We start from the raw sequence: 26,771 nt of genomic DNA, 5'->3' as shown, positions 1-26,771 counted from the left end.
GTCATGTGATCACCTTCACTTACAACGTGCCTTTCTTCTGGAACCAACCAAACACTCCCCCTGATGGCTATCCAACCCCGCACCCCTGAGTTTTCTCACATCTGAGGGCAAACCAGTCTGAGAAGACAAGGGGCAAGCACCCTGAACACTACCACATGCGGTCCTGGCCGAGTGAGCGGGGGCGGGGTGCCTGATCCACTGTTGCCAGGATGTGACACCCTTACATCTTAAGGCAAATAAACCAGGAAGGCTCTGGACTTCCTGGAGACTTTCACAGATTTGTAAAGTAGATTTCGGGTGCTTTATGGATCCTGTGGTTGGAAATATGTCCTTCTTTGACAATTTCAGTAATCCAGAAGCAAAGGAAGGGGGGAAAAAATGTCAGGATGTGGGGCCTTTCTGGGCACCACATCAAAAGCTTCTGCTAAAAAGGCCGCATAGCCTTTAATCAGCCAGAAGAGGGAGAATTGTAGTTGATGAACAATTCTGTGTGAAATGTCCCAGTGAACTGTTAATACCCCCATTCAACAACTGGCTTAGATGTGGAGTCTCTCTGACACCTCTGAGCCAAGTACCTACATCCACTGTGAGTTCCATGAAGCTGTGGGTCCTGGGTATTGGCTTTTACCTAAAGCTGGGGAGAGAGCTTGTTACTGGAAGTCAGGCACTGAAGGCAGAAGCAAAGAGAAAGGGCGGGATGCCAGCTAAGGGAGTATCATCACCACCTCCATCTACTCCCACCCTCACTAAGCTGGCAGCTTGAGACTTTTTCCAACACAGGAAGGACCGTCTAGAGGCAGATAATCTCCCCTGGTGGCAGGAAAGAAGCACGCTAACACCTTGCTGAGCCAAAGAAAAAGAAAAAAGCTTACTGTGTTTTAGTCAAACTGGAGAATGTGCAAACTGTGTCCTGCAACCCTTCAGAATTTTATAGATTTTGATGGAAAGATTCCTTGGGGTTGAAACTTTACAGAGAAAGCAGCCTTGGAGGAGAATGGCCTGCATCATTTTGAAAAAAACTTGTATTGTTTCACAAAACACAATTTCATTATCTCACTGCCTAAAAGCTGTCCCAGCTCTGCTTGTCACCCTTTCTCTGTAAGAAATCACTAAGATAGAGATTTTTAAAATTTCTGTGGGCTCAATACTTTCCCTCCTGAACAGTCTCAAGGTGCACTAAGAAATTAAAAATAGTCCATAATATTTTGTTATTCTTAGTTAAGGATTAGTCACATAATACTCCTGTATTTGTACTTCCAGAGCATTTTTCACCTAAGAATTCCATATTCTCTCCATAGTTAACATTTTTCTGATAGATAAAAATAAAATGGAAAAGTCCAAACTGGGAGGGGCAGACATTAAATCAGTAGCCTCTAAAAAGTGCTCCCAACTCGTACTTCCTATCCCACCCAACAGTATGATCTTTGACGAGTCACTTCCTCCTCTGGATCTGTTTCATAACTTGTTAAAATAGGATGCCAGATACATTCCAACCTTAACATTCTAATTTTGTTGGAAAATGAGCAGCACAGCAAATACTCCATTCTTCTTCAAAGGAGGCCTATGCTATTTAACTGTAGTAGATCTTGGCATTAGCATATTTGACAGCCATGGTTTTGGCTCTTCTCGGAGACCCCAAAGGTCCATGAGCTGCAATAATCTGTTATTTTGCAGAGGCATGCTGGCCTGGGACACAGGAGCCAGCCACGTGTTTACTGAGATTCATGTTCTGGTAGCACCCATATCTTCGTGAGGTTTTGTTACTGGCAGCAGTAGGCTCAAAAGCCTTAATTCTCATGACGTACTGTGGTGGCAGTCACAAAAGTGGGAATCTTTCTAGATCACAAAAGATGTCAATAGCATCCCTCTGAAACATCAAGAGTTTATTGTAAAGTGGGTGTAAAGTGATCATGTACTCACCCCCACTTCCTCTGCTTCACTACTGCACCCATAATGAAGGTTACTTTAAAAACTCTAGTGGTGTTACACTGCACCAAAGAGCTTTCATTTCTCTTTGATCGAATTTATCTCAACCACACCACTTCTCCCAAGTGTTTTATCTATATATCTTGTATCCTCTCCACCAGAGAAGATCCTTTAGAGCTGAAATGCCAGCCTGTCATATTCATTTTTTTATTTCTAATACCTAGTAATGTACCTAGAATGTAGCAGATATATAACAAATGTTTGTTGAATGACTGAGCACCTTCTATGAGCAGGCACTGTACTAAAGGTACATTTTCTTATATCTGTATGTAGTAGTTATCACACCCCTGCATAGCAGATATTATTCTTATCATTCCAACAAAATATCTGGGACTCAGGTGAAGTGACTTGTTCAAAGTCATGTCACTGGTGAGTGATGCATCCACGTCTGTTTGTGCTAAGGACATCTTTGAAGAAGGAAAGCATAAAACCAAACAAGTGAATTCACAGACTAATATTATCAGTAGAGCATAGGCCTGGCTTTAACTGGAATGGATTTAGAGAAGAAGGGTGAGGGCAAAGTTGACAATGCTACCAGGCTTGGTGGGCAAATAAGGCTACACAAAGAGGGAAGGATTGGAAAGTGGCATTGTTCCAGGCATTGCACTGCTTCTAAGCACCCTGAAGGTTTCCATTTCATTTTCCAGATTGGTATTGCAGTTAGCAGGGTCTCAGCCTAAGAGCTGGGTTCTAGCTAAGTTAGAGTTAAAAGCTGGAACTGGAAAGCAAGCATTCACGATTCAATTAAGCAAGTCATTTGAAAGCCACTTTCTTTCCTGGGTTTCATGGTTTGGTCAAGAGCTTTAGAGCCTTTCAACTCTAAGTTAGGACCAGCAAGCATCAGGTGATTGTTAGAAATGCAGAATCTCAAGCCCAACTCTAGGATTTTTGAATCATAATCTGCATTTTATAGCAAGATATCTGCATGGTACATAAACACATTAAAATTTGAGAAAAACTACTCTAAAAGTGATTCTAAGGTCCTTTCTGGCACTAGTATTTTATGAGTTTTGACTAGGAATCTTCATGGTAACTATAAAACTTGCATGCTTATTAATTAGGGACACATAGAGACCCAAATAACCCGATCACCTCAACAGTGTTTTCTGAAGAACACTGTTAATTCATTGATAAGACGATTAACGGCCTTGTTTACTGAGCACACACCATATTCAAGGAACACTGCATACATTACCTCGAATCATCATAACAGACCTGCAAGACAGACATTATTACCCCCATCTCACCAATCAGAAAATAATCTCATGTTAATAAAAATTTCTCCAAACAACATGGTTAAATCAGTAGTAGAGCCAGAATCCTTATCCAGAGTACTTAGAGCCCATGATTTTTCTGCTACATTGTACTGCTGCTAGTTGTAAAACTATAATTTTAAGTATCAAGGGTAGGGCAGCAAGTAAAGAAAAACTAGCAGGTTTTAGACTCATTCTTCTGCAATGAAGAAGACCAAAAGGGTAACCTAAAGTCTACTGAAGTCTGAAACATAATGCAAAAGAATTGATGAGAACATAAACTTGTTCACAAAACCCTAGAATACCAGAACCAGAATCTCAAACCTGTGGGGATTGATATACATTTATAACAAATATCACCCAGAAGTATAATTCATGAGCCTCATTTACACCAAGATACTATTCAAGCTGAAAACATAAATAGTTTTGAGGAACGATTAGTCATACTCAGAGATCCTGCATGCACAATTGATTATTAATGGGATAAGGAAATCGGGAGCCAAGCCTCTGATCTCGCAAAGACTACTTTTCAGTGCCCTTAGTAGGATCTAGTCAGGGGAACCAGGAGTCCATCAAATTTTGGCCAGTGCTGTGGTTAGATCCCATCTACTGCCTGACAACATACCGACATTGCATGAACGTGTGAAATTTCATGGAGCTTGTCTTCCTAGCAAAGACCTGTCCTTCATTTGTATGTATAAACACTCTCCCTAGAGCATATATAAATGGATGGTATTCTCTAGAAGGCACAGGTTTTTTACTTAGGCTAACAAATGATTATTCATTCCCAGCAAAATGACTAAACACAGCACTAATAAATCAATTTATCAATGGCAATTTCACTTCAGGAGACAATATCCCCTGTTCCATCTTTGGCTGGTACAAACATGACCTACACTGAGTGCCTATGTCTATGATTCAGAAAATCCCAGAGTTGAGAGGAACTGCAAAATAATCTGACCTTGCCTTTAGGCAAGGAAAGTACGGTTGTTCCCTTTACAGATGAGACAGTTTAGTTCTGGGCTAAGACTAAATGACTTGCCCAGTCACATTATTAAGAAGGGAATGAGGAAGAGACAAGAGCAGGGTCCTCTGGATGACTCACTCTGCTCTGTTGTCAGCAGACTCTAACCCCCTTTCAGTGCTGTCCCATGGCTAGACCTGGGAAGAAGCCCTTCTGTGACATGTCTCCCTCAGTTCTCTGCACCCCCTTTCAATGAGTTCCTTCCTTTGCCCTTCTGGAAGTTGTATGCTTTCATTTCCCACTAAAAGTGGTTTTAGCAGGTTCTTGGAGCAGTTTGACATCCCCCTTCTTGTACGCCCCCCTTTGTTCCTCAAACTGGTATCCAGTTTGCTGCTGCTGCTCATTGCTGGTGTACATGAACAGGAAGTAATAGACAAGGTTTCCCTTTCCCATATCCATCCCTTGTGGCTACTCTGAGAAGTCTGCAGTCTCGTAAGCTGCAAATCCTGGGGAAAGCCATTCTGCTTTCTTCCTCAGAGCTATCCATGTGGGAGAAGGACAGAATATGCAGTACAAGAAGGTTCAGTGGGAAGAGACCTCAATGCGATAGAGGCAGTGAAAGTGTGGATCCTTCTACTGAGGGGAGAAGGACTAGGCAGGGCAGTGACCTGAAAACTATTTCAGGAGAATTTTGGACTTTGAAAAGAGATGACCACAACATAGATGGACTTTCTCCCACACAGAAAAGGCTTCTCCTTCACTAATTAGTCAGATTTTAGAACTTAGACATGTGACCACTGCCCTGGAAGCTCTGCCTCTCTAAGATACCTCCAATCCCCAAGCCATACTGACTCATCTCACCTAGACTGGGCAGGCCTTGCACTCCAAAATAGACTATGGGCATTTAAAGAGATGGCCAAGTTTCAATTAATTCTGCAATTTCCAGATTGAAGGAGAGGTGCCTGGAATCTGGGTATACAATACAACTGCAATATGGTACTGGGAAAAAAGACCAATGCCATGTATTTCCTTGAGGATGTCCTGACTGGGCTATCACCATCTCAGCATGGAAAGGATTGGCTCCAAAGCTCACATAAGCCCATGGCATGAGGGAAGGAGGAAGGACAGACCCAGCAATCTCTTCACTTTTGCTTAATCACAAGAATTCTCCAAAACCTGACATCAAAACTTTTGTTACCCCATAATTCCACCAGTCATCATTTGAGTTTCACTGGACAAAAATGCTCTGTGTCCTTAGATTCTGCCACAGGATTCTTTGCCCAGAAACAATTAAAAGTGAGAAAACTGAAGGACAGTTTGGAAGCAGAACTTGTCAGTAGTGCCTGCTGATCCTGCACACCTGTGATGGAACCAAAGTTTGACATTAACACAAGGGAAAGTTTTAAAGAGTGGTGCAGGACAGAAGGAGATGACAAGGTGTGGCGGGGATAGAATATGGAAAGTTTACTTACACAGTTTCATCATTCTTGAACTCCAGCTCCCCATATGTGTCTTCAAAATCCTCACCACCACCCTTGGCTGTCCCTTCTACTGTCCTAAAGGGAACGATTACTGTGCCCCGGGCACCTGATGTCCGCAGAACCTTGACCTCCATGACACCAATACTCTCACTGACATGAACAGTGTCACATTCAAAAGTGAAGATGCCTGCATGGTCATCATCCAAGATAGTGACGGTGGCCACACAAGGGGATGCCAGGACAGCCCGAGGCAAGGGAAGACTATTAAGCATGTTTGGAGGTATCCCCTCCTCTGGCTGCTCCTCCTCTACGCGGACACTGCTCAACCTCACAAAGAAGTGCTCATCCTCCTCAAAAATGTCATCATCGATAATGCCCACAGAGAACTCCTTCTGGGTCTCTCCTGGCTTCAGAACCACGGTGCCCTCTGTGAATTCATAGTCAGCCCCGGCGTTGGCAGAACCATCCTCTGTTTTGTAGTCCACATACACGGTCTTGGATGTGTCCCCACCTTTCCTCACCACTGTCAGGAGGACAGCCCCACAGTTCTCTAGGCACTGGTAAGAGCACGGGTCGAAGAAGACCTTGGAGACAAAGTCCTCAGGCTCATCGGTGTGCACCTCACTCATGCTGGAGGCCTTTTTGGCTTGTTCTGCTGCATGTTTCTTCAGGATGTTTCCTGCGCCGGTCATCATACGGGTGGCTTGGATGCGGTAGAAGGCGCGGCTCTTCTGTTGGTGGGAAAGAGCATAATAATTGGCCATCTCTACTAGCTGGTCTAAGTCCTTCTCTGGGTGTTTCTGCTTCAGATCCTTTAGAATCCGGATCATCTCCCTGCGGGACTCATCCACTTCCTTCCCTTCCAGAGGTACCAGGTTTCCATCTAGAAAGTGGGAATTCATCATTTTCCCATCCATCTCAATGCCTTTGGGGTGGTCACCCTCTGTCTCTATGATAATTCCTCGGTGTTTATCTGTACGGTACTTTTTGTGCATGTATTTGTAGAAGAGCAGTCGCTTATCTGCCACCCAGGCCAGAAGGACACACACCGGAAAGAAGAAGAGAGTGAGGAGGCCTTCCCAAACCTGGACCACACCAGGAGAGAAGACTGCCAGGATCATATAGAGCCAGATGTAGGCAAAGATGCTCCAAGCAGCAGTGACAAAGAAGACTCGCAGGTGCTTGATCTTGCGAGTCTCTCCATCAGGGATCACATAGACACAGATGCCGATGATGATGAACATGTTAAAGGCTGCGCTGCCTACAATGGTAGAAGGTCCCAGATCACCGGCAATGAATCCATGACCACACACCTCAATCAAAGAAAGGAGGATCTCAGGGGCAGAGGAACCCAGGGCCATAAGGGTCAGGTTGGAGACAGTTTCATTCCAGACCCGAATTGTGGTTGTGCTGGTCTCTCCATTGGGCTTTTTGATAGTCACCTCTCTCTCTTGAGAAGTGATGACTTCAATAGATGCCATGAAGCGGTCAGCAATGATGGACACCCCAAGGAACATGTATATCAGGGCCACAAAATAGACAATGACTCTGGCAATCTTGTCCCCAAGGGAAGGGTTCTCTGGATACCATATTGGTAGGATGACACCCTCCTTGCAGTCCGATGACCCTGAACAGGACTCATTGTTCTGCCCTGTGTTGGGCACATCCCCTGAGCCACCAGCCTCTGCCCGAAGACCATTTAGGAAGAGCACAAAAGTAATCAGCCCAAAATGGAGGAAGGCAGAGGTGACAGGCTGCAACCTTAACCACGCCATACACAATACTTAGCCGCTGGCTTCCACTGCAGCACCAATGGTCCTCCTGAAAGGCCAGAGACCTAGAAAAGACCAGAGAGGCAGGAAAAGGCATGAAGAAAAGGGGGGCAGCAAATGGCAGGTTCCCACCAACACAAATGATGTTTTACCTTGAGCAACATACTGCACTAACATATGTGGCAGCCTCTTACTTGGCAAAATAGATGTCATTGGAAGGAACAAATAACTGCTCTGTCCCCAGGACCATCTGGTGGAGACTCAGTTGAAGAATTGCTTAAAATAGCTGGGAATAATGGTAATGGAAACATAAGTGATACCCTATAGTCCTGTCTCCAAATCCCAGCGTTACCTGTGAGAATTCTCAAGAATCAACTTAAAAGAGGCTAATTATGACCTGAATCTTTGTCCCCACTTATACTTCTTCTAGGGTTTTTAGCCTTCTTTACCCCACTGTCATCATACTCAAGAATCTTGCATAGTATAGGCTTGTAAGTATGCATATTGAATTACATTTTTACCATTGGGCTACTCTTCTAAAATAGAATATCTTCTTCTGTGTGCAATTGAGCTCCTTGTGAAAAACTCCTTCTCCAAATGCCAAACTTCTGCAAGCAAGCTCTAATTCTGAGATTGCTTGGGACATGAAGAGAGTTGATTCTGTAGTGAATGCTGCCTGCAGTGTAGCTAAACTGAGGTACTGTAAGCTATTCCCAAGACCCAGTCCAGGGAAGCCCTGAGCCCTCCATCAAAACATGCTTATGAAACAGTTTAGGCATCCAGTTATAGGAAAAGAATCAGTCAGCCCCTCAAATTCTGAATCCAAACACTGAAAGGGCCAAGTGGTAGAAATCACTACTGATAAAACATGTAAGTGGTTCTCAGATAATTTTTTTAACTGTTGACTAAAGTTTGGGGTGAAATGCAGCCTCATCTGCTTTCCTCAATCTACTAAAGGATGAGCATGAGTTCAGAAGAATGGCAGGGAATTCAACTGAAACTATAGACTCATCTTCCCACTCATCACTTCATTCAGTTGGAATGAGAATGCAAATAGTCATGCACTAACTTTTTTCTTAAAAAAAAGCTACTTGTGCATTTTACACCTGTGCTACAACCATGTGTGGGGTACTTTTAGTAATAGAAGAATGCTGGTTTTCATCTGTATAGCACCTTAAAGATTTAAAGTCCTTGTCCTCCATATCTACTCTTCCCTCTCTGTTTTCCCATCTCAGAAAATAGCACCTCCATCAACCCAGTTACTCATACTTGAAAACACATGTTAGTCTGCAAGCCTTCTTCTCCCTCCTGTCCCTTATCCAATCCGGCACTAAAGCCTATCAACTCTCCCTTCATCCCTACACCATCATGTCAGTCCAAGCCACCACTACCCCTCACCTGACAAACCGACCACAGTAACCTCCCAACTGAAGTCACCCCTCCAAGCCTTGCTGTTTTTCTATTCCAGAATTTCCTCACAGCCATGGCCATCTTTAAAAAATACAAAAACCCAAATCTATGCTATCACATCCCTATTTGAAGCCCTTCAGTGGTGTCCCCTTGCTCTTAATATAAAAATTAGATTCCTTACTATGACCTACAAAGCCTGGCATGAGCTACCACCTTCCTCCTCTGCCCCTTCATCTCCTGCTTCTCCCTCTTAACTACATTTCAGCAACAATAGCTGTCATTTCAGGTGCCAGTTGACACCATGTTATTTCCCACCTTAGGACCTTTACACACAATATCATCCATGCATGCCTGAAATGACTGTTTCTTTTTTGTGCCCTCATTCTTAACAATGCTTTTGATTTCAGTTTAAGTATCACTTTATCAGAAAACCTTGCCCTCACTCCTAAAAATGGTCACCTCCCTGTGTTGTGTTTTTCCATCCCACACTTTACTTTTCCTTCATAGCACTTATAAAACGTTGACATTACAAGTTTATTTGTGGGATTATATGATTAGTGTTTAATTCATCCATTAAACTGCAAATGACATAAAGGTAAAGACTGTGTCTATTTTGTTTATTGTGGTATCCTAAGTTAGTAGGTGCTCAGCAGATACATGTTTTTGGAATAAATAAATGTAGCCACTGAGAAAACTTCCTCAGTGCTATGGAATTGTGCCCCCCTCCAAATTCATATGTTGAAGCCCATGCTCAAATGTCAAATAGCTTAATTGGGAAATAGAGCTTTCAGGAGGTAATTAAGATTACATGGGTCGATAATAAGGGTGAATGTAATAACCACATTGTCTTTCTTGTGAAACCTTCATAAGAGTGTATATCAATGATACCTTAATAAAAAAAAAGATTACATGGGGTCATACGGGTTGTGTCTTAATTTGATAGGATTGGTGGCATTATCAGAAGAGGAAGCGACAGACAGAGATCTCTCTCCGCCATGTGAGGACATAGTGGGAAAGTAGCCATATTCAAGCCAGGAAGAGGCCCCCCACCAGAAGCCACATTGGCCAGCACCTTCATCTTGAACACCCTAGCCTCCAGAATTGTGAGAGAATAAATTTATACAGTTTAAACCACTCAGTCGGTGGTATTTTGTTGTAGCAGCCTGAGCAGACTAATACACTCACACATCAACCTTGTGTAAAGCCATGTTATGATCTCAAAAGTAGGCATTTGGTTTAGAAAAAAATATATAGATCTCATAGACAAATCCTGACTAGATTTTAGAGGCTCTCTAAGACCTCTTTCAATTCCTAAGGCTTGTACACAAAGAGAAATTCCCTTTAGGGCATGGTTCACCCTGGTGCATACTGTCATCATGAAGACCTTCTGCCCAAAGGGCCCTGTGGGTTAACTAGGTTTCACATTCCCCATGACAGCAGCCCAGTGCCGAGACCTACATTCCCCATTAGTCCAGGTTCTGGGGGTCATCACAGAAGGTGCTTGGGGCCTTGATCTCACTCAGAAGAGAAAAGGCAGCGAGGATGACTGTGGGAGAGTAGGGTGGTTGCAGGTGCTCAGCATCCATCTTTAAAGGGCGAGAAAGCTCTCAGAATCTGTGGCGTACAGAGACCCCAGTCACAGGCTTGGCCCTCCCCCGCCATGGAGAAACATGGACAGAGAAGGCTCTTGGCATCTTGCCTTGACCTCTGAAAAGCCTGCACTTTGTGGATTCTGACAAGCCCCATGCAGGAGGGGACAGAAGGTGGGCACAGTTGAAGCAGCTCTTTGATCAGGAGCCGACGTTGTGACGGGAGGTGGCAGCCCACCAGGAGGAGTGGGCCACCCACAGGTTAGGGCGGAGGGCTGGCTTTCTGCAGGCCGAGGACACGGGACACTGAGTATCCCAAGGCATGGGGAACAAAAACTCCTACTTACGTTACCTACCAGGAGAATTAAGGAGGATCCTGGTCTTTGTTTTCCTCAGTCTTGCAAAGGAAAACCTGTGGCGACAGGTTTTTATGGGAAAATGCTATCACGGGATCAGAATCAGACGCCAGTTTAGAAAGACTGCTCCCTGAGGAAACAAATGAACCGAGGGAAAAGGATAAAAGAAAAAAGAGCAAGAAAGTGGACAGTAGATGCCTGCACCAAGTTTTTGGAATGGAAGATGGAAAAATGACCTGTGGACTCCCAGCCCTGCCAGGAAATAGTTTCTGCCTGAGATGCTGGAGGGAGGGGGACCACCTCCAATGACAAAGGCAAAGGCCACTTTGTCACGCCATTTCCCCAGCCCAGACGACAGCCGAGACAGACCCAGCCTCTGGGGGGTCCGCCAGATCCTTAGACACCCAAATGATCTTCTGTGGTTCCAGAGGGTTCTTAATCAGCCTTAAGGTGTACTCAGGGATATGACTCGGCTTAAGGCCCCCAGAACCATCCCAAATGATGAAGGCATTCATAACAGTAGCTGACACTTAGAAGTGCTTAGTGTGTGCCTGCTGCTAAGTACTTCCACATTTAATCTTCATAGCAACTCTCTGAGGTTAGTGCTATTTTTATTTCTTACATTTTGGGAAACTGAGTCTGAGTTAAGTCATTTACTCAAAGTATTAAGGAAGGAAGTAACAGAGCCAAAAGTCACACACAGGTGACCTAAAATGTATGATTTTAACCACTGCATTTTACTAAGATGTCACAGTTTGTTGTAGAACATCTATGGCCACGGTTCCACTTCGTCTTCTGTGGATGTAGAAATAATATGACTGCCTCATGCCCCCTCACAGGAGAGACTAGCCACCTGGGAGAGCTGCCTCATCCACAGGCTTACTGGGGGCATCCTGGCTGCCTGGCACAGACACCCACCCGAATATTCTCCTGCCCACTGGCTCAGTTTGACAGACATTAACAGCAGCCTGTGATTTGCCAGGCCTGGTACTAGATGCTGGTGAGCAAAAGGGAAAATAAGATACAGGGTTTGCCCTCAAAGGTACAATTTAGCAGGGGTGGGCAGCTGCACAAGAGGCACTTCTACTATCATAAGTGAAAGTGAGGGCAGAATGCTATGGGAACATGAGGAGGGCCCTGAGCCAGCTTGGGGATTCAGGGAGGTGTTCTGAAGTAGGTGATCCCTGAAATGAGTCTTCAAGCATGAGTGAGCTGTATTCCAAAAGAAAAAAAAAGGAAGAAAGAAAGAAGGTGGGAAGGGCATTCGAGTCAAAGAGAACAGCGCAAGCAAAGACATGGCAAAGGCCGCTGTGTGCATGGGACTACAAGGATTTCGGTGTGAGGCAGGAGGGCGGAAGACGAGCCTCTGGAGGCCTGGGCATGCAGGGAGACCATTCACAGCAGGTCCTGGGTGCCAGGCTGAGAAGATGGGATTTTATCCTAAAGGCAGTGAGAAGCCAATGATAGGGTTTTAAACAGGAGATTGACATGGTCTGATTTGTATTTCAGAAAAACCAATTTGGCTAAAGTTCAGGCTGCCTGTAGCAGGGACAAGACCAAAGCAGGAAGATGAGGTAGAGATCTACTGGAAACAGAAGAGCTACAGATAAGGATGGTGGGCCTAGGGCACATTCCGCATATGATGACTCCCCTGTCACATTTCCTCTTTCTCAGCTGAACCCATGCCCCGGCTCAACCCACAGCCTCTCATCTGTTTCCTGGATTATTTTCCTAACTCCCCGAGAGCCATCTGCAAGGTGTCTGTGTCCTCAGCAGTGGCTCCTGACATCTTTTAATATCACTGGCAAATTTAATTAAAGTCACTGTTCCTCTGCTCTTCCAGATCATTAATAAAACAGTACCACCAGGCCAGACTGAGCAAATTCTCCCCCCTGCTACACCCTCCACTTTCTCCAATGGGAACACTGTTCTGGGCATGTCACCAGCCTGGGTAGAGTCGACCTGCTTTGCTTCTAAATCTGGGCCCCGGCATAGACGTCACAGCCAATTCACATTAAAGTTTTAGGTGCAGCCAGGCTGCACTGGATCCAGCGTGTCACCTAAGCCCAGAGCACTGCATCTTCTGTAAACCCAGCAGTGCGAGAAGCAGATTTACCCCCTCTGCCTACAGGGGATGAGAATCAGTGTGGAGTCCTCTCTGCGACAACACTCCCCCAGAAACACAGAAATGAATTCCCTGTACTCTCAAGAGTGGGAAAGATGTGACCTCAGCTGCTTAGGTAGGGTGACTGTTACAACTGGAATTGGATCCGAGGAGGAAAACATAATGATGCTGCTTTTTGTGTATTATGATCTCTTTGAATCTTCACAATGATGGTGGTATTATTATCATGATACCCATTTTACAGATAAGCAAATTTGAGATCATGAAGTTGAAGTAACTTACCTAAATTCACAGTTAGCAAATAGAAAAACAAGCATTTGAATTCTGGCAGCCTTCCTCCAGAGCACATGGTGTTATGGCACGTGCCCTGTGCAAGGTATGTACCCTTGGGCTGGGGGAGGGCATGGTGAGGCTTTCTGGATGTGGAGCTTGGAGGCTCTGTTTGCTCCAAGGCCTGGAGCAGTGGTAGAGCCCCAAATTTGAAAGCAGGAGACAAAAACTTTTTTTCCCAGCTGTACCTCAATGAGCTATGAGTCTTTGAGAGTCTTAAGGCATTAGCCTCCTCGTGCAGAAAAGCCATGTTGGGCTGATGATCTCCATTGTCCCTTTGAGGCAAAGAGGCCTTGCTTGCAGGCAGGCCCATCTCTTAAAAGGCAAAATGCAGGGACGCATAAGTTAGGTTGGCCCAGAGCAGTGGGAGAGCCAGGCACGGAAGTCAGACTCCCAGGGAAACCTCAGAGGACAAGAGAAAAAGTTAAGGGAAGGTGGCAGGAGAAAGAGGCCCATGAAAAAGTCAAGGAAAGCCTACATTTTGCATTTACCAACAGCACCTGGGAGTAAACCTACTTTTTAAGTGAACGCTCTTTGAACACCACTTGGAGCCGAGCACTGTGCTGAAGGTTCCAAGTGCAGCCGTGAACCAGCTACACATCCCCAACCTGACAGAGTTTAATCTTCTGGTAAGGGACTGAGACAAACAAGCAATTTAATAAATATATACGGAGCAGGGAATAACAGATTACAATGATGCAATGGGAAGTAGTATCTTTTTCTCTGTCTGTCTAAGCTCAGGTTGCTTGTGCACAGCTACCTCATACCACACAGCCAGCGGCTGCAGTGCAGTGTGGCTTTACAGCACAGGCAGTCTTGCAGGAGGACGTGGCATGGAATTTTACTGCTGTTGTTTCTCGCATCTCATACAATTGCCATATTTTGCCTTCCCTGAGGCCCTTTACGCCCTAATGATGTCCAAACCATAACTTAATGGAACCCTGCTGATACTCTCCCAAGCACTACCACACCCAAAGAGGAGGCCCCCTGGACAGTCCAGAGGACAATAGACCTCCTCCTCGTGTAAAAAAGTGAGAACAAAAACAGTCATCATATCTAGCCATTGAGTGCTGACCCTATGGCCAGCGTTGCATAGGCACTTTGATAGCTGCTGTTTAATACCTAAGGACCCCATGATGGGATACATATTGTTAGCTCATTTTAGAAATGAAGAGACTTGAGCTCAAAGATTAATCGTTCACCCAAGGTCCATCAGCTGAGCAAAAGGCACAGCTGAGTGATGAAACTTGGTGTGTCAAATGCCAAAATCTGCTTTTCAGTCCCAGGGAATAAAGAGAATAGTGGAAGAGTAGGGTGGGAGTCTGGAGCCCTTAGGTCAAGAACCTAGGGTCTCAGAAACCTTTGCCTCCTCTGGAAAGCCTCCCCTACCAGTGCTCTCTTCTTCCACCTTCAAAGTGACTCATTTATTCCCCCAGTTTCCTCCAGCACTTTGATAACCACTGCAGCACTGTCACACTGTTCTGGTCTTATCTGTTTGCATGTCCATCTTCTACACTCCTATGGAAACTCCCCGATGGATTTCAACTCAATATAGGGAGGCTTTATTATTATTACTATTTTTAGAACAAGTGATCACACTCACTGAAACTTTACTGATAGGGCTAAGAGGTTGGATCTGACCTCTAAAAACTTCTCTAACTCTAAAATTCTATGATTCAAAAGCTTGTTGATTCCATGATTTTAAGGTTGATTCTCTGATTCTCTGTGGAAGCCAGGGGATTTTGCCCTCTGCAAGCCCTTGACAGATCTGGGTGGGGTGGGTCACAACCAATGAGAATGGGCCAGAGAGATAGGAAGAAGGGTTTTGCCCACTTAATTTAAATTCTGCTTCTCCCATTGCTGGATTTACATCTGCATTTAAGTTATCCCCCAAGACAGAGGCAATAATGAAACTAAGACCACATACTAGAGAGGGCTGTGCATTAGAATAACTTTGGAGCTCTGGAAAATACAGACCACTGGATCCCACTGCAAACCGAAGTTTTGGACTTTTGAGGAGAAGAACCTAGATACTTAGGTTTTTCAAAAGTTCGTTAGTTGATTTTCAAATACAGCCAGGGTTGAGAATACTGGGAGAAAAGACAAGGAACATAGAATGCCTCTGGTATTTTCATGTCAAAGATTACAACCATTAGGGACTTTCTTTGGGTCAGGAGAACACTTAGCATATCATGAGTTGACTCACAAATGGGTACCACAGAGCCTTCCTCTGCACTGGACAAATATCCCTCCCTCCTGGACTCCCACTTACTTTCATACCTTGCCAAGGATAGTCAGCATCAACCCTCTACCGATATAAGTAGATTTTTCCTTTGTCCCTCCCTAAACCTGCTATCTGCTTGGTTTACACTTTTGCTAAGGAAATATAAAAGATACAGAGTTCCCTTCTCTTTATAGGAAAATGGTGCCACTCATCCATTTTCAGCAAGATATTTTTCTCATTATTTTCCCTTTCACTGATGATTGCTGAGGTAGACTTGTCCACACTTTTCCTCATGGCCTCTTTGTGTGTTCATTTGTTCACTCACTCATGCATGCCTTTGCATGAAACCCAGTCTATGTATCACATGTTGACTGGCATTGAATGAATTAAGGTGAGAAGTTTAGTCTGATCTGTACTCAACCCATTCTTTTTTGCAGACTCAAAAAAATTAGAATAAGAGTCCTAGAGAATAGGACTTTTTATTTGTTTGATATTTCTGTATCCTTGGTGTCTAATCAGTGCCTGGCACATAGCAGGTGTTCAGTATAAATTTATTGAATGAATAGATACACTGAATAAATATGCAAAAATAGAAGCCATTGTAGCCAGTGATTTCTCCCACTCTTGGCAGTGTTCAAACGGAGCATCCCATCTGTCAGGGATGCTGTGAGCAAGGTTTTTCAAATTTGAGTAATATGAACAAAATAATCCCCCTTGAGGAACACACACTTCACTGGAGAACAGTGACAGAAAAATCACATAATTACAACAAAACAAATACTAGATTTGGAAGCACATGCAATGAAGGTCTAATCCTGTCTGAGATGATCAGGCCAGCTTCACGAACCAGACACCTTAGATCTAGGATGTGAAGAATGAAGAGGAATAACTGGGTGGAGGCCAGTACATCTCAAAGGTAACAGAAACCCCATGCTAAAGAGCATCTCAGCCTGAACGAGCAGTATCTGTTAAAGAGGAGTGAGCAATGTGGTTGAAGGACAGGGCTCTTGAGAGAACCTGCAGAGACAAGTAAGGAATGGTTTGTAAAAGGCCTCGTATGCCCAAGCAAGGAACTGGAATATTGTCTCTGAGCCAATAAGGAAGCACTGGGAGTTTTTTTAATCATATGCGGGAAAGATCAAGTCTTTCCTTTGGATAGGAGACCTACAGGGATAACCATGTGGGAACTGGATGGGCAGACGAAAGCAGGACAAGATGGGACAGGAAGACTAGTTGGGAGACTCTCTTAGGGTCTGAGTGAGATGGGATCAGGACCTGAACAGGGGCAGTAAGAGCAGGCCTGTGGAGGAAGGTGGGGATTTAAGAACTCTTGCAAAAGTAGAATCCACACAAGTTGGAGACCAACTGAAAGCAGAGGAAAAGTGAGAGAAAAATGAAGATGCAGAGCAAGGACCAAACCGCATCAGGCACGTCTTCACCCTTCCGGCCCTGAAGAGCTTCTCCGAGTCAGGACTTCCAGGCCCAAAGAAACAGAAGCTTAAGGAATCAACATGAAACCAATGGACTTAGATACATTCTTAGCTCTAGGGATGTCCTGTAACTGTGAGATGGATGAGGCAGCCAGAGTTCTGGATTCTCCAGGAAGAGACAAGAAGGCCCTGGAATTCAACAAGGCACCAGAGTGCTCCTCGGTCTAGTCCGTGTAGTAACTGTGTATTGGTTCAATAGTCCAGAATGATCAGCTCTGGAGATGCTGTGATGAGGCAGGTCAGTCCTGGCCATGGAGGGGTGCAGAGAGAAGTACACAAGGTCAGCATCTAAAGGTGAGTAATGGTTTGGGGGAATTACAAACACTGACTGAGCATCAGAGCAATGGAGGAGTTGGATTTCTTGTATCTTTTTCAAAAAGAATGCAGTTTCACACAGAAGAAAATTAATTCATGCAATGCATTGCCCCTGTGAAATACTGCTAAGTAGCAAAACAAGTATTTTTTAAATATCCAAAATATTGACATAAGCTCAAATCTTGTAGTCACTCAAACTTGCAGTGACTGCAAGAAAGCCTGATCTTCTCACTGATTCATGAAAAAAGTATTTGTCATTCACTTACTATGTACACATTACAAACTTAGGTTCTCTGAAGATCACTGCCTGGATGTGTTCTCAAAGTTTGCTGAGTGCCAAATATGTGTCACACTGTGTCCTAGCCACTGGAGATTCAGTATTGCATCTCTCGCCTAGACTACTGCAATAACGGCCAAGCTTGCCTCATCTTTCCAGTCTACTCTCCACAGAAGAGCCAAAAATGTCTTCTTCAAAGGTAATTCAGATAGGTCAAGCCACTTTCTGCAACCTTCTCTTCCTGTAGAACCCCCTTACTGACTTCTAACCTCTTACTGCCCTGAATGCTCACCTCTTTGTTTTGCTGCCTCCCCACTCCACTCTAGGTAAGGTGAAGTTCTCTGAAGTTTCTAGAACACACCACATATGCACATTCCCTAGGACTTTTGTATTTACTGTGCTCTCTGCTTTGAACACCCTTGCACTAAAGATCTCCACAGATCACTTTTTTATTTCATTCAGGTCTCAGATGCCACCTTCCAGAGACTTTCCCCACTCATCTTACCTAAAGATGACCCTCTCCCTCCCACCACACTCTGTCACATCACTTGACTGCAGACTTCCTGGGAGGCCTTGGGGTAAGAGAGGTAAATGATTATAGCCGATGACCTCAGAAAATGGGCCGTTTGGTTCATTCAAAAGAACCAGCAGGACCACATAGTGTTTGCATGGCAGTTGTGAGGCTATTTCTAAATACAACCCCTTCTCTCCACCATGGTCCTCTCATGATATGACACTTCTCCACAGTGTGGGGTGTAAGGAAACCCCACATTTATAGAATTTCATTCATTCAACAGATACTAAGTGAACACTATGGGCCAACAATTTGCAAAGGCCTGCTGTCTCACATGATCTCATTTCATCCTTCTTGCGAGGATGTTCATACAGATGAAGAAACGGGGGCTCCGTTAATTGCCAAGGGTTTCTATGCCAATAAATAATGGGGCCAGAACCAAACCTTGGTCCTCTGGCTGCCAGAGGTCCCTGTCCACCAGGCCTGAAGGAGAGTCATGTCAGGAAGAACCAAGAGAAGACCTCCCTTGCCACTGAAAGGAAGTCAGGGCTGGGGCTGGGGGGTGCAAAGCCTAGGGTAGCCAGGGTGGCACTGCCCCTGGCCCTCCAAGTTCTCAGAGAAAACCACCCGGGCTCTATCTTTTGGGCTTACCCACAGAGAGCATGCTGACACCTCTCTGCCCTGTTGCATAACCATCAAGGGAAAGCTGGTGATTAACCACCTTATGCACCTTTCCCACAGCTCATTCTCCAGACCCTAATTTATTTTAATGCTACTTAATTTCTCTTAATTTGTAAATGTTGAAATGTGTAATTAAATCATATCATTGTCTGAATGAAAAACAAATGGACTCTCGCAAGTAGTCAAAGTCATCTCTCTGAGACATTGACTGGGGGCTCTCCTGGACAATCAACTCCAGCAGTGCTCTGGGACTTTTCACAGTGGGTGCTGGGCACAGGCTCCTGGGACTTCGCTGCTGTCTTTGCATCCGTGCTCTCTCCTCACTCCTCCAACAGTTCCCCTCAAAGGTGCCTCCCCATTAGCTGCCTCTCTGGAGCTGGAAGGAACAGGCTCAAGATGATTCTCCCAGTCTCACAGGGACAGTGTAGAGTGGTAGGGGGTGGGCAGAGTGTCTGGAATGCCATTGAGTAGAGTGGCTCCAGACCCTCAGCAGAGTCTACCTGGCTCTAAATAAATCCTTCCTGGAAGGAAAAGGAAAGGCAGAGGCTCAGGAGTTGAGACAGGACTGGCTGGAGCACTCGGGAGCCTGGAGCCCTCCTAGTCATTCTGTGAATGCCCAGGCACTGCAGCGGGCGGTGACTGCATACAGGAGTGACGGCCAAGGGCCGTCCCATGACCAGCTCAGGGTGCCTTGGTGGCCAGACATCCAGAGGGTTCAGTTGGCTTGCCGTGTTGACTTCTAGAGACCTAATGTGATAACAGGCACACTAGTGCCTTCAAATTACAGCTGGAAGGTTCTGAAACAAAAGGTGCTGTCAGCACTAAAAATATTCTCAGTAAGAGGCACTCTATATAGGGTGTGGAACAAGACTAAAACCATATAGAATTTTCAGGTCAGGGAGGCAGCTTAAAAGTCAACACACACATCCAACATAAGCTTTTTGGAGGATAAGGAATGTGGAGCCCAGGGAGCAGAAGTGTGTCTTGCTTGTGATTGTTAGAAGTGATAAAAACTAAAACATCACCTTCTTACCACCAGTTCAGTGCCTCTTCTGCTCTAACACACTGCCTGCCCCTGGACTGATTTTTGATCCTACCACTGGCTTCTTTTATGGTAAATGGTATGGACCCCCTTCCTTGATCTCATTTCACCTGCTTCAGAAGTGAGGGAGATTATGCATTTTTCCCTCCTTCATTTTTCATTGAAAACCAGTGTGTTTCAGGCATCATGTGACAGGGGATGGGAGAGAGAAAAAGCCTTTGGTCAAGGAAGGGAGGTAAGCCACATGAAAAAAAAATTTTTTTAAATCTGCATTTCAATATTTTTTTTAATCTGCATTTCAATAAGTATAAAGGCCTCATGAAAAACAGATTCCAATATCAAAATGCAAAGGAAAAGATGGCTTTTCCATGAAGACTTCCCATTAGGAAGAGGCATTTAAATTGAACACTGAAGAACAGGAAGGACACTGAGCAGAAGGTAAACCATGAACAACAGCACAGAAGGGGAAAGGAGAAGTTCACTCGGGTGCCTGCACAGGCATTGTAACAAGTGAGACTATACGCGGAGCGGCGAACCGGGCCACAGCAGGTCTTGGATTGCTGCGCACCACGGGAGGCCCTTCATGGTTTTATGTGTAGGAAAATGACAAGCCCTGAAGGTTAGGCTTAAGGAAGCAATCTGGTAACAGTCATTAAACTGATGTGAAGCTGGGAGGATGTTAGAAAGCTATTTTTCATAGTATAAGAATAATAAACTACCTTATAAAGGTATGATAAGGATTGAATGGGAAAACCAAAGTAAAACATTTTGCAGCAGTTACTTATGGGTGGTAAACACCCATCAGCTGCTATAATATTAACTGCCATTATTATTATCATCATTACTATCATTATGTAAGAGGTTACCAAATCTACACTTGAGTAGTGGTGGTAGGGACAGAGAACAGGGGAAATGACTTAGACATTAAAGGTACTCAGGGAACAAGGAGAGTTGGCAAAGATTGATGGCTGGTGCCACTAATAGGTGGTGGAAAGCCAGGAGAAGCAGCTCCTAAGGACAAAGATAATGTCAGGTAGTAAAAATACAATTTGAGGAGCTGAAGGGACATCTTATTGGAGATACTGTATGAGTGGCTGGAAACGAGAAGCTGGGCCATGTGGAGATCTAGAGTCACTGACTCAGAACTATGCACACAGGACCAACAGCGCACACGTTGAGGGAGACTGTCGGGGGCACCAGAGAGCTGGAAACCGGGAGGGAGAGAATCTTGGACAGGAAATGGAGGAGGGACCACCCAGAGAGTTCACGTGACCTGGAAGGTTCAGTGTGACAGAAGCCAAGAGAGGAAAGTCCTAAGGAGCTAATGGTTCACCTTATCTAATAAGGGTGAGGAGAAAGAAAGACAGAGATAAGGAGTAAGTTATATTTTGGGGAATGAGGAGCCCTTGAGGGATGATAGCTGTGCAGAAGGCAGAGAGGGTGCAAAGGAACAATGCTGACTAAGCTCCCACTATCTGGCTTCATTCTCCAAGATGAGCACAGCAGTGCAGGACTTTGAGGCCCTCTCCTCCCAAGTGATTTGGAAATTACCATGTGCAAGCCAGGGCAGAGTTACAATTTCCAGTCCCATTTCCAGATCCAGTCCCCACGTGGCTCAGCGTTCCCTGGGTGCCACCAGGAAGCCCTTCTTGCCAGGTCAAATACCAAGGCAGGAAATGCCACTTGGCCCATTCCAAATTAGATGCACAATGAAACTGAGCTGTTTTCTTAGTAGGCATGACTCTGTATACCATATATACATACACTTGATTCTGGAGTTAGCCTTTATTCACTATCCATATTATTAAAAAATATACATATACATACACATGGGATTCTTCCTATCTAGATGTCTTGCTCAACAGTGTCTATGGATCTAAATATGAATCTAAATCCTTCTTACTCTTCCAGTCTCCTTCACAAGACTTCCCCAGCCCCCAAAGATCTCAGATCTTCAGAGTTTGCCTTGCTTTGCAGCTCAGTTGGCTAGGAAGTGCATCATACACCTCTGGGAGCTGCTTTTTTTTTTTTATGCTGAGGCCCCTCACCCAGCATTGGGCTTCGAATGCCCATTCAAAAAACAGACAACCAACCAGAAACCACTTTCATTAGAGAAACAGTGGAATTTTTTCCTAGAAGGGCAGCTCTGGTTTATACACTAAAAGGCAAAGGGGAACTTTCTACCACTCCCTCAAAGCCACCAGTACAAGACACTCAGGTTTCTACATAGCCTCCTAACTTCCTGCCTACTTCCAGTCTCAACATACCATCTAAAGTGCAGATCTGACCACATGCTTCAGTACCAAAAACTTTCCTAAGTCCCCACAGGCAATGGTGGAAATCCTATGTATGGTGTACAAGCCCTTCAAGATTTGGTCCCTAGAACTTCTCCAAACTCATTTCCCTGAATGTTGCTCTGTCTTCAGTCATTTGGAAGAGCTCTTATCCAGTTAAGGACTTTGCATACTGAGAGAATGAGAACTCCTCCCCTCCCTGCTTTCACCAGAGCCAACTCCTACCCATCCTTTCTTTCTGCAATTGGCTGTCCCTTGAAGCCCTCTTTCAGCCCCTCTGGAGGGGTGATCTTCCTGTATACTTCCATTGCATCTGAGATTTACCCTCCACTGAAGAGAATCAGCTTAAAGGGTGATGGCCCGTTCCCTACTTGGTTATCCTTGCTGAAATGAACATATACTCGTGAGGAAGGGAGCCATTCCATTTTACTTGCCTCTGTACCTAGCAAATGCTAGGCAGAGCAGGTAGCTGTTGAGTATTGACTGAATAAATGACTAAAAGAATAAATGAATGCTTTTTCTTTTTTAGTCCAGTGTATTTCTGAACCTCTAAAATATCTGAAACTTAGGGCAAAGCAACCAGGCTTGAGTGAAAAGAGAGTTATCTTATCCTCTTATCCAACCTTGGTAGCTTGAGATAAGTCAAGATGTGTGACACATTCCCCCAAATCCATTGTAGGCAATGGTTGCTCCATACAGGCCAGGGAACAATGCCCACAGTGAATACCAATGGACAATACAAGCAACTGTGCCCAGAGACTGTACAAGGGACTGCCTCGCACAGGGCAGGGAAGGGCTGGGCAAGAGGACACTTCTTCAGCTCCAGAGTCCCAGCCCAGGCAGGAGTCCCGGGGAAGGGATTTTCTTTTACAGGGTCAGTGACATAACCCCATTCTCCCTTCTCTAACCAGGAAGCTGTGGAGGGCAGTGCAAGAGATGCCAAAGTGGAGATCAGAAAAGCAGGAGCAGAGAGGAGAGGTAACTTATCCCTCCAAGTCACCCAACATTTACTGCCTGCCTACTGTATGCCAGGCACAGTGCTGGGCCCTAGGGATACAGTGCGATAAACACCAGATATCTTTCCTCCCTTCATGTAGCCTACCGTCTAGAGGTGTGACTGGCAGTACTCAATCACATAAATAAATTTAATGTGCATCTTTAATTACTTCAAAATAATAGGTTCAGGTTACAGATGTATAAAATAAGGAGATGTGGCCTAGTCAGGGGAGGTATGGAAGGCTTCCTTGAGGAAGTAACCAATGTATTAAGAGCTGAAGGGTGACTAGGAATGAATGTATTAGACAAGGATGGGGTTGGAATTCAGGGGTGTTGTAAGAACAATAAAGCATTCAGGTATAGGAAACAGCACGAACAGCCTTCCCATCCCCATGAAGTTCAAGAACTACTTCAACCAAGTTCAGTTCGTAGGGTCCATCTGCTTCTTCTCAATCCTGTATCTCTATTGCATTTAAAGAAAAAGGAGGTTACGGAGTGGACTTTGTATGGGGACTGCAGATAGGAATTGTAGATTACAATGAGGGGCTGGGGTGATTAGCCCACACCCAGTCACCCCAAGCTCTGAGCTCTGACCGCTAACTATCCTCATGTAGAGAAGTACAAGGCATGAAGGGGCAGGTTATTCTCAAACTTAAATCCAGGAAGGCTGGTAGCAAAAAGGGCCCACGGGAGGCTAAGCGCCCATAGAGAGTGAACTGATGTCCCTATTTCAGGAAGAGCATGGCGCAGCAGCTATATTTGAAAACCGAGATAAACAAGAGCTCAGCTCAAGTGGATGGGGCACGACAGCTGTGGAAGATTAATCACACGCGGCTGCAAGTCACCAGGTCCCCAGAGGCCCCAGGCGGATTCCCTCTCATGCCCCACCAGTAGGCCAGTTGCATTCCTGTCTCATACCCACAACTCCCTCTGCTTGGGGAGCTTACTGACCACCCAGGAGCTCAGAGACCTGCTCCCAGCAGCGGCCTGCCTTTTAGATAAACTGCCCCCAGTTTCAGTTCTTCTGCCCAGGAGACGGAACTACCAAACGTTCAGGGTTTGTTTTTTTTCATCACCAGAAGAGAGAGACAGAGAGGCAGGCAGCAAGCGGGTGAATTTATGGCACTGCATTAAAGGCGTTTGTTCTATTTCTCACACACACACACACACACACACACACACACACACACACACACACACACACACACTCTCAACACTCACACTCACACATTCACATACACACACACACACACACACCCTACTCCCTCCACAGTCAAAAATAAAACACAACGAATGAAGACGAAAAACTGCCTTTTCACCCGGGAGCAAATCGCTTTCTTCATCTCCCCTAGTGGCTTGGGTCTTGGGGCAGGTCAGGCAGAGTCTGCAGGAGCAGCGCTAGCGTCTGAATGAGGGCCTGTGGCTGTGCGTGTGTGTGGTGCTGGGGTGGGGGTGGAGGAGAGTTATGTACTTGGCTTCTCTCCACCTGGCCAGGGACCGCCCAGACCACCGCGGTCTGGAGAGCGCAGGATGAGAGAAATCCTCCTCCCCGCCCCCTCGGCCGCCGCGGGCCGGTGCGCTGGGGCTGCAGTTCCCCACCAGCGGCATTGGAGTCCCGAGGATGGGGTGTGCGCGTGCGTGTGTGCACCCGTGTGCGCGCCGCGTGGGTAATGCTCTCCCCTCCTAGCTTCCAAACCCGGCGGGCACTCACGGTCCCGGGAGCACACGTCCTGGCAGAGGCGGCACACACATGCACACATGCATCCAGCACGCAACACAGCATCCAGTCTCCCCAGTGCGCACCAGCCACTAACCCAGCAAGCGCGCAACCCAACTGCACACACTAGCCAGGCATCTCTTTCTGCACCCCCTCCCCCCGGCACCCGCCCGTAGACACTCACTCTGCCAGAATGCACCCCCACCCCTCCGCCCAGCACCGCATACAAAACGTTCACTTTCCGGGGCACCCTCCCCCACCTCTTCAAGCACTAAACCCGCAGGAAAGCAGCTCATATGAATGATCTTAAGAAATAACTTAATGAACCCCATTATTCACAATCAGGAACCCTCTTGGGGACGTCCCAAGGCCCCCGAACCCTGCCTCCCCCTGCCTCGGACCCCGCTGAGGGGGAAGGGCAGGAGGCTCACCCCATTACTCACCGTTTCCTCTCGGTCCGCTGAGCGGAGTGGGCAAGTGACCGGGGTGAGGAAGGTGCGCGATGCCCAGCCGCCCGGCTCCTCACCGGCCGCCGCGGCTCATCGCCGCCGCGGGCTGCCCGCCGGCCGCAGCCGCGTCCGGGGCATGTCAGTCTGCCGCCGCCGCCCGCCTGCCGTGGCTCGGTACCCGCGGCTTTCAGGGAGCGGCGGGGCAGCGCGTCCGGAGCGCGAGGGCTGGGGCCAGGGCAGGGGGCGTGGGAGGGGTCGCTTGGCCTGGGGTTAAGGAGCAGGGAGCACCCCCCTCCCGAAGACCCCCGGGAAACCCCGACGCGGGGCGCGGGCTCGGGACGGAGCCCCGAGGAGGCCCGGAGTCCCGGCCGCCAGCAGCAGGGGGATCCCTGCCGGGAGGGGCAGGAAGGTGAGCGGCCCGGCGCGCCCTGGCGGCTCCGAGGGCCCCCGGCTTGCAGTCGCGGCGCCGGGGCTTTCCTGGAGCTGGGAGCGCGCCGGCGGGAGACGTCTCGGCCTCGCCGCGCGCGGAGGGGACGCGCGGAGGGGCTGGTTTCTGGGCGAGCCGAGAGCTTTGCCCATTAAGCTGCAGCAAGAAGCCAAATCAAAAAGCCAATCTCCAAGCCTCCAAACCGAACGTCACCCTATCAGCTGGGAGAGAGCGCGCTGCACGGTATGACAAGCCGCGCGTTTTTGTCCCCGTGCGCCCAGGGGGGATTTTTCAGACAGCTTCGCGACAGCCGTGGGGAAGCCGAGCCTGCACCTCGCGCGCAGAGAGTCCCGAGGACCGAATGCGGACGGAACCCCTCGCCCGCGGCCACCCACCCAACCGTAGGAGCCTGATGCCCGGCGCCGCTGGCCAGCGGCAGTTCCAACACGGCGGCGTGTCCTGACCTGGATTCCGCGGAGTCCGGAGCTCTGGGCAGCCGGCGGGGAGGGCGGGCAGGCGGACGCGCAGCACCGGCTTTCCCCTTGTCCTCAGGAGACGCCGGCTGCAATTCCGAAATTAAGTCTTCACCAAACACATCTGTGGTTTTTAAATATAGCAGGGGACGATTACCCAGGCAGGGTCCACCCAGGCCTAGAGGAGGAGTTGAGGGGGATGGAGGTTGGTAAGGGAGGGAAAATAAAACTCCTTTTTCCCCTCTTTTTTCTTCTGTTCTTGGTGCAGAACTCAGTCTGTCATTTTCTCAACCCAAATCAAACAACAGCTTGTGAGAGACGCTTGGGTGAGTGCTGGTATGTTGGCTTTTGGGTTTTTAAGGCTAAAAATAAGAGGGGGCTGTCTCCCAAACTGCTGCTTACTCTGGGCCTGGAGCCTGGAAGAAAGATGGTCTTTTGATGCAGCAGCAGAGCTAGGGTTTGGGGCTTGGCTCAGGAGAAGTGTACACATGTAGCCTTAAATCAGATGGCTGTAATTTCTGCTATATTTGTCAGGCTTGGTGCTGGAGGCAGGAGGGGTGGACAGGCCTCTCCTAAGAATGGGGTTTCACTTCCCCATTTTATTGA

The 26,771-nt window shown here is 46.7% G+C and overlaps 1 protein-coding gene across 9 annotated transcripts in view; it reads right to left on the bottom strand.

The window, feature by feature from the left end:
- Positions 1–26,419, bottom strand: part of SLC8A3 (solute carrier family 8 member A3) — a 139,448-nt gene extending 113,029 nt beyond the window's left edge. For 2 of the 9 annotated variants that reach the window (XM_036999605.2, XM_036999835.2), the window contains exons 1-2: positions 25,260–25,782; positions 5,676–7,521 (exon numbers count right to left, since the gene is read on the bottom strand). In XM_036999605.2, the coding sequence (XP_036855500.1) occupies positions 5,676–7,459 (1,784 nt within the window). In that variant the 5' untranslated portion in view covers positions 7,460–7,521; positions 25,260–25,782. Of the gene's footprint in view, positions 1–5,675; positions 7,522–24,418; positions 24,672–25,259; positions 25,784–26,156 lie in introns of those variants that run through there. The other 7 variants (XM_036999423.2, XM_036999554.2, XM_036999475.2 and 4 more) reach the window with 6 other exon arrangements.
- Positions 26,420–26,771: the final 352 nt, after the last annotated feature.

The sequence above is a fragment of the Manis javanica genome, chromosome 8 (assembly GCF_040802235.1).
Source record: "Manis javanica isolate MJ-LG chromosome 8, MJ_LKY, whole genome shotgun sequence".
Taxonomy (NCBI): domain Eukaryota; kingdom Metazoa; phylum Chordata; class Mammalia; order Pholidota; family Manidae; genus Manis; species Manis javanica.
The sequence above is the reverse complement of the archived record's forward strand: the minus strand, read 5'-3'. Positions and strand labels throughout refer to the sequence as shown.